Raw genomic sequence first — 12921 nt, forward strand, 5'->3', positions numbered from 1 at the left:
ATGATAAAACCCTAGAAGGGAAAGAAGGTAGAATTTCTGTATGTAAACTGCTCTCTGTGAACAGTTATTGCCCATGTTGCTGCAGGCTGGACGTCGATGCAGCATGCACCCTTCTGACTAAAATGTGGTGTTTTTTATTTAAATAAATAAAAATGAAGCTGATAACTTTGCCAGCAAGGTAGAAGAAAAAAAAATTAAACATCTGGGAAGAGTCAATATTAAAAACATGCAGAAGGGTCGAGCTCTGGGCCTCTCAGAATCAGAAAAACAAACTGCTGCAGACAAGAGATGGGTATGGCTTTTTTTTTTTTTTACCCAGCCCATTGATTTGTATATGAAAACATAGCGCTTTTATTCTCCCCCCTTCTGGGCTCTGCTTCTGAGTGATCAGCTGATGAAGAGACTAGCAGCACGCCGCTATGCTGGTTTGCTAATTCTCTCCCCCACAGCTGCAGCCGATCTTGACAGCCAGCCTGCAGACTGCACTCAGGTAAATATCCTCCACCATGTCTTCTTTTCTCCTCCGGCTCCGGTTTCAGCCAGGGTACATCGCATGGGAAGAGAGGAAGAGATGGATAAAACGTGTGTGTGTGTGTGTGTAAATGTGTGTGTGCCTGGGAAGGAGAGCAGGCGTCTGACTCTTTTCCTCCCTGTGTGTGCGTGTATGTTTGTGTGTGTGTGTGTGTGTGTGTCAGGGCAGGGAGAGAGGAGGTGTGTAGGTGTGTAACAGATGAGAGGGAATCTTTGCCAGATTAGTGAGAGAAGAGGCAGGCTTGTTAAGAGACGGCACACGCATGGAGCCCCCACATGCACACTGGCATCCTTCCTCTCATACACATGCACAGTTAGGCAGGCAGCTCTCAGCTGTGCTGTGCATCTTTGAGGATTACCCTCCATCCCTCCAGTGTTCTGCTGGAACGCCTGCAGCCCCTCAGAGAGAGCAGCGGGGCTTTCAAAGCTGACCGATGATGAGCAGGATTTCTGTTGTCGCAGCTCTCGTGTTGTTGTCACCCACCCCCCAACTCAGTTCTCTGTCATGTCTCCTGCTTGGATGTCTGATTGTTACCGTCTCAATGTTATTTTTCAGGGGCTTGTTGATGTTTTGTTTTTTTCAGCAACCATTGTGCATGTTAGTCTTCCTCCTACTAATATCCATCCCAGTATGATTCCATCTCTGTCATTGAGAAATACATTTAGTGCATGCGCTGTGGTGGGATTTGAAAGCAATGATGTGAGCACTGCTTTATCCTGTATGACTGATGCATCAGTATTCTGTTTGGATGCATGCCTTCACTATTTCTCCCCTCCTTTCTCCAGCTGCTGCTGCTGCTGCAAAAGCTGCTACAAGCATCCTCATGTTTCTGGCCTCTAATTGCCTTTGTGAAAAATACAGTGGTTGCAGCAGATTTTCATAAAGCGGCAACGACATGACTGAAAATCACTCATTGACAAACACCATACACCCAGATTTACATTTCTGTGTCATTCCTTGCATGAAGCAGAGAAAGCCTGCTTCATGAATTTACAGTGATGGTTCTTTATTGCATTACAGCCTTTCTCTGTGCTATAGCAGCGCATCTTCAGATGTGTTCAAGTTCCATTGTGAAACAATAATCTCTTGGCATCAAAGCCTGCTGACAAAATAATTTGTCCTGGATTTGCACAGCTGCTCCCGCTCGCTGTAAATTCAGATTTGAAAGTAATAAATAAATAACTGTTTCATTTGAATACCCAACCTTACAATGTTATTTTTGTTACTTGAATGCCAGCATGTCTAATTAAATAAAGGCTTTGAGTGTTTTAATTTCTGTCTTTTAGACTTCAAATCCTCAGCTCAGTCCTTAAAAACAAGCTGCATGTAGAAAAAACATGCAGTCCAAAATCTAGAACATAAAGGTAAAAAAAGACTGAATTGAGTTAAAAAGTAGATTTCAGTTCATTTTCTGTCCATCTTAAAGTGGGTTGACTACAGAAGTTAATCAGATGTAGATGTACATCTAATGGTTTCTTTTTGAGAGTTTCTTTAAAATCTGTACAGTGATTTATTTGATATTTTGCTAACAGCCAAAAGACGTTGAAGCCAACAAGTAATGCCAAAGTTTTAGCAAAAATTGTACAATATCTATAGTGCTCAACGTATGTGTTGTTAATGGTTCTCGGCTACTACCATGTCTAATTTTAGCTCAGTGTTTGTAAAACTGGCTGAATTATTAGTTTTGCTTTGACTGCTTTCATAAAGCAGGCTGATTAGTTCTGGATGTACATCCAATTACTCCTTTCTGAAGTTTTTTTTTTTTAATTCAGCCTGTTTAAAAGGTTTTAAAATATTTCTCATGCAATCAGTTAGCGCTCAGACTATAGATTGGGTATGTATCACAGCTACTACCACATAAATCTGTAGCACAGTATCTAAAATCTGACAGAGTTACAGCCTTTTTGTGTTTTCTAAAGTCAGTTAGCTGTTGCAGCCATTTTTAATGGTTTGACCTCAAATGCTAATCAACTGTAGATGTACTTCCAATGATTACTTTGTGAGAGTTTAATTAAATTTGACCGGTGGTTCATCAGATATTTTGTTAATGTGACAGCTAAACAAACACATGCACACAGACAAACATGGGCAAAAACATTATCACCCTTTAACTTGCAGCGACAAACAATAAAGAACTGAACAAAATAAGATCAGTAAATGTTTTTAGTGTGCAATCTTTGCAGCATTGTGTTTTTTTATCAGAGTCCTTCAACCTCTTTACCTTATCTCTGTGCATTTGTTTGAGTTTTGTAGATTTCCCTGCACACTGCTTCCTCTTCCTGCAGCCTGAGGCAGGAAACAACGATTTTCCCAAAGGACATGGAAGACGAAATCAGTCTGAAGAAGCGTGAAGATGAACATAATGGAGAGAAAGAGCTGCAGGCAGGGCAAGAAACCGGCGAAAAGGTCAAAAGGAAACGAGGACGCCCACCAGCTGAGAAACTGCCTCCAAATCCGCCTGAACTCACCAGAACACTGAACACTCTGGTGGATATGGTCATCAACTACAAAGATGGGTGAGGCCTGTCAAATGTTTGTGGATTTGTTATGACACAACAATGCAATTAAGCCTGAAAATACACTCATTGACAAAAACAGTTCAGCACCCAAAAGCAACGGTCTGATTTGGATGTAATCTGGTCCACATGCAGACCAGTGATGAGTCTGAAATTGATGTGAATTACAAGGAGCTGATATGTCTAAATTGTGCACCAGAGGCATTAGTGGTGACATTATAAGTGGAGAGATAGTGTTATCAGGTAGTTGCTGGGGCATCTGGCAGTCAGTTAAAACAGTGAGTGAAGCTCAGCAGACACAAATAATGGACTCGTTAGACATCAGCACTTGAGGGGTTCTGATAGGGGTCGCATTGGTTTGCATGAGTCCAGGGAGTCGGATGGTGCAGCTGCCTGACATGTGAGATAAACAGATGTCAAAGTGGCCCAGTTTTGGAACCAGTGGGTATGCAAGGAAACCCACATATGTGCTGAAGGTTCTGGTCATCCAAGACAAACCACACCAAGGAAAACTGACATAGTGCACCAAGCATCACATACATCCTGTGTCTGCATGTCTCACCCTGTCTGAGACAGAATCCTGGTCCAGTCTTTCTTCAAGGGATCAGCTCAGACATCAACCCAGTGTTGATCCGCTGGATCTGGAGAGTTCTGTTCCAACAGCTGTGGGTTGACTTGCTGCAGGAGAGGATACAACAGCTATATGACTGTTCTGCATCAAATCACTGCTCGTATCCAGGCCTGAATGAGGGACAAACACACCCTGCTGATCTGGGACCAGCAGTGTGCCCTTACTGCCAACTCTGTTATCCATCTGATCTGATATTATAATCATAGGAATACAATCACCTGACCTTTCAACATGAGCAGTTTCATTTTGTTTCCTCCACTCCGTCTGGGTGCTTAATGTTTTTTGTCAGTGAGTGTTTTCAAATAGCATTTTTTTTTTCTTTTTCAGCTTTATGATGGCACATTTTCTCCTTACACATATATACTAAATATACAGTAGAATTACAGCTCAGACACAGGGAGAGAGTATGAACTACAGCTCTTCATCATCTAGGTTTTTTTTTTTCATTGTAGTCGTTGATACTTGTATTTTAATACTTTGTTGAAAATCTTTGCATGCATTGAAAGCCTAGACTTTAGAATCTATGGATATTGACGAGGAATGTTTTGTTGTTGTTGTTTGCCATCTCTCTGCTACAGCTGGTTTTATTTGTGTGAATATAGCTCTTTCTGTTTGTAGTTTTTGTTGAGTAAAGTGCTGTTCAATCAGGTAAAGATTAGTTTCAAACAGTACAGAAGATTTTACTTCTTTAACTGAAAAGCTGCTGTACTGGTTTAGCAGTGCGTTATGAGTCCCGTCTGTCACGCAAAGGGCCATCCCAACAGCTTTGCTGTGTTTGGTTGAGTCTGAACAAACATCCAGTAAATTCAAGGATTTTTCCAGCTGCTTTTGTCTTCTGTCCCATAACCCAGTGATTTTCAAAGTTTTATACAAAGTCAACTCTGAAAATACTAGGCTCTCCAAGTAGCATCGCTACAACAGAGAAACAGATAAACAAGCAAACTGACTGATCTACTTAAATGTCTATCCGTAAAAACAAACCTACTTACTGATCCTAATCTTAACCCTCCAGAAAACCCAGTTAGCTAAAGGACACATCAGGAACTGATCAACCTTGACTAGGTCTTTCTTGAGTGAGGGAATCTAGTGTTAATAGTCAAAACAACCCAATGATTCCAAGGGTAACTATTAAGGATGTGTCCTTAAATTTCAAACAACAAACCTAAAGCCAGTAATTATGTTGGCAGAGGCTCTGATTTTCAAAAATTGGCAGTGCAAAATGTGGTCGCTTCATCACAAACACTCAGAAATCAGTGAGACTACAACTAAAAATGTATCTATTTTCTGTCCATTTTGAGTCACCCAACTAATATCTAACAGTTTCAGCCCAGTGAGATACAATCCTAACATTGCTTATATCTTTAAATAATCATAATAATTGTATTAATCTTCATAGTTTAACCCCTGGGAATTCTTACCAATAGTCCCTGGACAGGTAAAGATAAAGTACATCTCAAATCAGAGTTGAACCCTGGGCATTTAGCCTGAGAATATTTTTCTTTAAGGTAGACTCAGATAAGGATACTTCATGAAAACTGTTTCAAACTTATCTAGATGTTGCAAAAGGGTTTTGTTTTTGACAAAAAGGATCAGGCAATGATCTACTACTTGTTCAATGGATGTTCAGGCTTCCATCTTTCAAAGCTCCCTGGTACGATTTTCTTTTTTATTCTCATATAATGACATTGTTTGATCTCTAGATTTTTTTACAGTCAGTCTTTTTTTACACTAGTCACTAAACTCAATAAGATGGGGTTTATTTTGTTTAAAAGAAAAGTGCCAGTGCTGTTAATGAAATCATAAACCAGCAGGATTTGATTGATGCAGAGCTCACGTTTACAAAATCTAAAAATATATATTGTTATATCTGACACAAACATCATGTTGACTTATAAAAGTTGCACAATACTGTGTGTAGCACTGATTTCATGAGACCCAAATTGACAAATGTAATAAGCTGTTAATTCTTGCACCTTTGTTTACTTTTTATGAATAATGGCAGCAATTAGATTTTGAAGGGGCTTGAATTTATTTTTTTATTTGTTTATTTTATTTTGGCTTTTAAATTCAGATGGAACCCACCAATAAAATCCAATCAGTCTAATGTCAAATAACTGCATTGTGCAGCATCCATTTTACTTCTGACTGATGGTGCAGTTTTAGAAAGTAAGAAAATAGCTGGTTACTGTGAGGTTTTGGGTTTTTTTTTATGTCTTTCTTGGTTTTTTTGTTAGTTATCTTGTTTTCCTTTTTTTACTGTCTCTATTTCCAGTGTTTTTCCATTCATCCTTAGTCTACACTTGTTTTTCTGCCATGCCCACCTCCACCTGTCAGTAATGAGTTTCACGCAACTGTGTGCATTTACCGATTATCCTCTGTGTTTTAAAAGCCCAGTCTTCTCTCTCCGCTGGTTCATTGCTTTTGGTTCCTTGCTCGTTGGCCTTCGTTCATGTTTCATGCGCTATGCTCTTCTAATTTATGTTTTGTACTTAGTTCCAGTTTTTTGGCTGCCACGTTAGTTTTTTGTTTTTGTTTGTTTTTATTTAATAAATTAGTTTTCTTTAAGATGAGTCTGCACTCTGGGTTTGCCTTCTTCTCCCATGCCGATGACAGTTACAGCTGGTTAAAAGTCAACCTAACATGCTCCTTCTGCTGTAAAAATTTAATAAAATCATGTTTTTGTTGCACTCGAAGCTTCTTTAAATGCAGTGTACAGTAAATGCCCCATTTAAAATCAGCTCTAGACCTTCTGCCGGTCTAATTTAGGAAGACAAAATGAGCACACAGTTGTTCAAGAAACAGCTTTTGATTCAGCTTTTCAGGTACTTTTGTTTTGACTTTGAATATGAAATGTTTCAAATAAAAGCTGAAAGTCTTCAGTTTGAGAGAAAATTCAGTTTAACTTCTTTCTGTTTTTGGTAAACAGCTAAAATTAGAACAACCACTTTGATCTACCTAAATGTTTTTGCCCTCACCGCTCTTATTCTTAACATTTTTTTGTATTTAAAACCACAACATCATTTTCTCACATAAAATCTAAAGCATTTTTTACACAGCAGGACTTTATTTTCCACTGATATTTAATTTAAATTGAGTTTTTCTTGTGTAAAGAGTTTGTAAATGCCTTGTATCACATAAAGTGTTGATTGCTTATCTCTGAATTTGACAACACTGTCGGTTAAACACAATGTAAAGCTCACTTTCAATGATGTATGTACACAATTTTTGGCATCTTTGTTATTTAAAGATAAAAGCCATAACATAATTTGGATTATTAACCATACAAAATGGAAAATTATATTTTTTTATTTGAGATAAGAAATAAACTGAGAACAAATACCAATATGAGACATCAACCATGACCTCTAAACATCAGCCACATGCTGCCACAGAAGTAAAAGGAGATGATGTGAAACATTGTGCTTGCAGGTTGGGACGACAGATCAGTAAAGGTTTTGTGCAGCTTCCCTCTAAGAAGGAGGTACCAGAGTATTACGAGCTGATCCGAAAGCCTGTGGACTTCAGAAGGATCAGAGTATGTGTCACAGAACCCCCTCAGAATGCTCACACACATGCACACAGACACGCACACACATCTCATTGGTATCCTGTGTGCTAACACAACATCAAACAAAGAAATGTTTAAAGATTCCCTCAAACATTTAAATAAGTCTTAGTCCTAATTGTCAAAAAATAAATCCTGTTCTCATTGCAATATGTTTTATTTTACTTTGTTTTTAAATCATTGTGAATCAAATGTGAATCAACTTTGACCTTTCTGACACCTTAAAATGGCAAATTGTTGATAGATTACTGAATGTGATTTTGGCAACAAAAATGGTTCAGTTGTTAAATGTTTCAAGAGAAACTGCTGTTACACCAGCATTAAGAAAAGGCACATCGCCGACTGCCTTTCAGAGTGTTATAGTAAACTCATCTAATGATGAGAAGGGATGGAGATGCAGCCAAACCTTTCCCACTGAGACAGTACCCCACCCAACCCCCCCACCACTCTGAGTCTCCTCCTTCCTCGCCACCAACCAGGAGACTCAACCTTCAGATTCATTCAGGCTTACCTCCTCTCTTACTTAACTCAGAGTAAACCTGTAAACTCACTTTGCGGTGGCGTGATTCCTGCTAGAGGAGTCGTTGTGAATTACTGATGATGGCAGTGGTTGGTGCCATCTTCCAGAACAGTAATGCACCCATTTACACAGGTAAAATAATAAATAAGTAAACATAGATGAAGAGTGCAGCAATAATCTGGAAGAAATACTAGATCTTATCAAATTTCAGCATTTTAATTTTGTTTTGAAGCAGTGACCAATTAACACAGTGGTTAGCTCCCCTAAACACTGTCTAAAACTTGCATGGCTCTATATCTTTTCATATAAAGTAAAGCATTTGTTGTTGTCTAAAAAAGAAACAATACAATGTTAAATTATAATCATATTTGACCCAGTCTTTCCAAAATGAACAAGAACCCTTATAACAACTTTCATGCCTAAACTTTTTGAGGTTTTTAGTGGGTTTTTTTTTTTCAAGATTACTATTTTTCCAAGAAACAAAAAGATAAGTTCACTGTCACAACCTGCAGCAGTAATTTTTTTCCAACGACTCAGGAACTCAATTTTTATCTGGCAAACTACTTCAAAAGTTCCACATACCATCTGAAACAGAAAGTGGTTCTGAGTGTCAATCAATCCCATCCAAGTGTCACAAATAACAAATTATGTTAAAAATTATTCATAATCTTCACACCAAAACAATACAGATGCATATGTACAGCAATTACTTGCACAAAATTAATTCAGCTTCATGAGACACCTTATTGAATTGACCTTTCCAAGGAGTGAAGAGATTCTTACATTTTGATGGGGTTTTACAAATTTTTATGAAGGGTTTTAAACTTTTCTGTGAATCTTTTTTTTATGCAATCCTTATAAATATGCTTCTGTATTGATTTGATGTGGATATTGTGAATGATTTATAGTGTTTTCCATTATTTTTGATGTTTGGATGAAGTTGGTCAAACACTCAGGACCACTACCTGTTTCAGATGGTGTTAAAAACTTGAAATTGTTTGTCAGATGAAAGTAAAGTTACTGAAACATTTTACTAGTTTTCAGAGTTATTCTTTGAACCTGGCTGTCCTTCTCCTACATACTTGTTTTGAGTAAAAGTTGTTTTTGGTTGTGGGATTAGAATTTTCCCTAATAAAATGTTGTTTCTCCTTTGATTAATCAAGTATTGGATGTATGACTTTATATATTAGTCCTTTTCTATCATCTTCTGCTTCACAGGAGCGTGTGCGTAATCACAAATACAGAAGTGTTGGGGATTTGGAGAAAGATATTTTCCTCCTCTGTCATAATGCTCAAACCTATAACCTGGAGGGATCTCAGGTCAATTAAGTTTCTGCACGCAACAGAAGATTTTCTCCTGTCTCCATCCTGCTGCTGGAAGTGATTGTATGTGTGTTTGTTGACCGCTGCAGATTTATGAGGATTCGATTGTCATTAAATCTGTTTTCGAGAGCGCCAGGCGGAGAATTGTCACAGACGAGGAAGAGAAGGAGACAGTTAGCGCCAGCCACAGCAATAATGGTGGTGGAGCTGAAGACCAATTTGTTCCATCAGCAGGTGAGAGAGAGAGAGAGAGAGACGCATTTTCACAAAAACTGAAATTAAAGGGAGATGGGGTCAAGCTTTGCTTTGACTTTAAAGGGGTCGTCTTTCAGATTATTGTTTCTTGGTTATATTTTCAACATCTAAAAATTCTAATTGAATTTCTGTGTCTGACTCATTCGTTCTCTTTTTGTCAGCAGTGAATCCAGTTCAGCTAAAGATGGAGGTGAAGGAGGAGAGAAGCAAAAACCCCAAGAGGCTTCACAGTGATTTAGACTCTGACGAGGATCCAGAAACGACAAAAGATCAGGGTTGAACTAAAAAAAAAATTGCTTTTTTATTCTTGTTTGGGTCTTTTTGCCATATTTGTATTTTTCTTTCTTTCTTTTTTAAACAAAAGAAAATTGGAAAAAAAAGAAGAAGGACAACTCAAAGACTCGCACTTACCTTCCAAAGCTTTTTCATTCAGATGACTCACACCTCCTTTCAAACACAAAGTGTTGTCTATTTTTTCCCCTCTTTCAGCGCTTCTTTTCCAATAATCCCCATTTATGTTTGATCTGCTTTAGTTTTTATAGAAAACACCACTTTCACTGACTGTTTTTGTATATTTGACTGTCTAAGCTGCCTTCATGTGTCTTTGGAGCATGATTTTTACCCCACTCCTCCTGAGGAGCACCCACCCCTCACAAGGTTTAGGTGTTCAGGGCGATACAACTGAAGCACACATGAAAATAAGTTTTAAAATATATTAATAATTCTGTACATTTGTGTAAAATCTCTTCATGTGATTTTTAAAACAATGCATCTTTCATATGAAAAAAACAACATACAAAGTAAAGTGGAAGTAAATAGTTGAATTCACTTTGATGGAGTAAGTTTTGGGTCTAACGCGGGTTCTCAAGTCAAACATTTCCATATCTTGTGCTACAGTATAATCACATATTGTACAGTTTGTGTGAAAAGTAACTTTATTTCTTTTCATGCACTCTCCTAGTCATTGGGGAGGATGGAAACATCATTGTTAAGACAATCCCTTGAACGATGTGTCACTTGAAGAATAAATTTTAACCAAAAAGTCACACTGAGTGTTGATTCTATGAGTTGCTTCTGCATTTGCAGGTTAAATTTAAATTTATACTTGAAGAAAGTAATTTGAAGAGTTTTCTTAAAAAAAGATAAATAAATAGTCCGTAGGTTTAAATTTTATTGCTTTATAAATATACTGTGAGTTGCATATTTATTTACTTCCCTTTTTGATGTTTTTGTTTTGTTACCTTATAACCTGGAATTTAAATAGATATCCAATTTGAATATAAGTAATAATTCTACACAAAATACTCCAAATTCTTCAAACTAAATTGGGGGGTGGGGGACTTGTTTGGGATAATTCTAGACAATGTACTGTAAAACTAAAAAGTGTTGCATGTGTATTCACCCCTTTACACTGAAGCCCCATTCCTTATCTTCACTGGTTTTCCTGCTTATAGCTTCTTCTGTACTTTTATTTTAATTACAAACCATTTTTTCCCTAAAATTAATTGAGATTTCATCAATGTCTTTATTTCATCTCTGAAATCTCAGCATACTTTCTTCTTAATCAAAGAAACATACAGTATTACATTTCTCTGATTAACATCCAAAAATAACCCTAATGGAGCTTGGTGGCACTTCTGTCTCAATGGAATTTCTTTTTCAAACATGTGGTAGAAGGTGCTATGTTCAGATTAGTCTAAACCTAAACCTTTTGTCTAAGATCAAAACACTATCCCCACAGTGAAGCATGGTGGTGGCAGCATCATTCTGTGGGGATGTTTTTAATGAGCAGGGACTGAGAAACTGGTCAGAGTTAAAGGAAAGATGGATGGAGCAAAATACAGAGAAATTCTTGAGGGAAACCTGTTGGAGTCTTCCAGAGATCAGAGACTAAGACAGAAGTCCACCTCCCAGCAGCACAATGACCTCAAACCCTCTGCTAAAGCAACGCTACAGTGGTTTAAAGAGAACCAGTTAAATGTCCTGGAATGGTCCAGTCAAAGACCTCAGTCCAACTTAGAATCTCTGGTTTGATTTAAAGATCGTTGAACACAACCAGCACCCATCCAACCTGAAGGAGCTGCAGCAGTTTGGTCCTAAAGAGCAGACAAAACTCCAGAGGACAGATGGACCAAGATCATGGAGACAGACCTGAAGAGACTTGCTGCTGGAACTGATGCAGAAGGTGGTGACTCAAAGTAGTTTTGTCGGGGGGGTATTTGCATTTTAATATTGTTTGTTTCACATTAAAAAATACTTAGCATCTTCTAAGTGGTAGTTGTGCTGTATAATTTAATAAATCCTATCTCAGGCAACAAAACACAGAAACTACTAAAGAGGGTGAATTGCTTTGCAATCCACTGTAAGTAGGAGAAATGTATTTTCAAGAATTACCCAATAGATGGTGTGAGAGAGCTGTTTGTTAATGTCTTCAGCTCTTGAACATGTAGGTTTTTAAGACTCCAACATCCATAAAAAGAAATTCATCAAAGTACTTCATACTGATGTTATCCACATAAACTCTAAAAATGTTTGTATGAAAGAAACTAAACAATATATATAGCTGCAGCTACTATAACAAAAGTAAGGTTTGATTTTAACAGAAAAAAGAAACACATGAAGGATAAATCTAAGTCAGAGAGGTTTAATGAAGGGAGCCAGCTGAAGCTCCATCTGTTCAAAAGTAATCCTTGAATGAATGCATATCACCCACCGCCTTTCATTCAAAAGTTTTTAAACTAAAACCATTTTGTGTTGAGAAATGACAAAATTATAACTGCTTTGGTCAAACCTGGTAAAAAAAAAATGTCATGAGCAATCTTTTGCGATGCAGTGAAAAGTCACATTCAGAATATGTGTTGGGAATGGCTCTCAGGCTACTACCACATAATATTTCAGTTATAGCCATTTTTGTATTGGATAAGGTTGATTAGGAGTGGTGGCTACCTTGATTTAAACTGACTGCTAAAGTTAATTAACTGCAGATCCTCATCCAAAGATTACTTTCTGGTAGTTTCATTAAAAATCTGTTCAGTTGTTCATGAGATATTTTGCTAAAAGACATACAAGTCTGACTCCAAAGAGTTAATGGCAACATTTTAAACAAAGATCCTGTGTAATTCTTGGTGGCGAGTGATAATAAAAAAATGTCTTCCAGCATCTTCAAAGTTTCTGTAACACAATAAGGTTATTTATTTTATTATTTATTATTTACATTTATTTAGACAGGTAATCTCATTGAGACAAGTAGTCTTGTTTACAAGAGAGATCTGTAACACAGAACATCAGTTACATGAAAATAACAAGACAATAATTAAAAAAACATTATCTTGACATTTAAAAGGGAGCAGAGTTTAAACAAAATCTAAAAATAAGAATAGGTCTAAAATTATGATTTTTCCATTTTCTTTAAAATGTGTTTAAAATGTCCCAGAGGGATCAAACTGGATATTTTGAGTTTTTGCTGCAGTGTATTCCAGGAAGATGGCGCAGAACAGGAGAAGCCCTTTTTCCCAAAGAAATGAAACCCTGGGAGCTCAGGCTGTGACTGTACTGTCTTTGTGACATCTTAGAATATAG

At 37.4% G+C, this 12921-nt stretch overlaps 1 protein-coding gene across 3 annotated transcripts; it reads left to right on the forward strand.

The window, feature by feature from the left end:
- Positions 1-371: 371 nt before the first annotated feature.
- LOC108242585 (probable global transcription activator SNF2L2) lies at positions 372-10360 on the forward strand. 3 transcript variants are annotated; one of them, XM_017427502.3, is made up of 6 exons: positions 372-490; positions 2786-3048; positions 7109-7214; positions 8983-9084; positions 9177-9321; positions 9504-10360. In XM_017427502.3, the coding sequence occupies exons 1-6, from the start codon at positions 395-397 to the stop codon at positions 9620-9622; spliced, it is 831 nt and encodes a 276-aa protein (XP_017282991.1). In that variant the 5' UTR covers positions 372-394; the 3' UTR covers positions 9623-10360. The 3 variants fall into 3 exon arrangements, with proteins under 3 accessions (XP_017282991.1, XP_017282992.1, XP_017282993.1); XM_017427503.3 differs by having other exon boundaries at positions 9507-10360; XM_017427504.3 differs by having other exon boundaries at positions 391-490; positions 2778-3048.
- Positions 10361-12921: the final 2561 nt, after the last annotated feature.

The sequence above is a fragment of the Kryptolebias marmoratus genome, linkage group LG14 (assembly GCF_001649575.2).
Source record: "Kryptolebias marmoratus isolate JLee-2015 linkage group LG14, ASM164957v2, whole genome shotgun sequence".
NCBI classification, from domain to species: domain Eukaryota; kingdom Metazoa; phylum Chordata; class Actinopteri; order Cyprinodontiformes; family Rivulidae; genus Kryptolebias; species Kryptolebias marmoratus.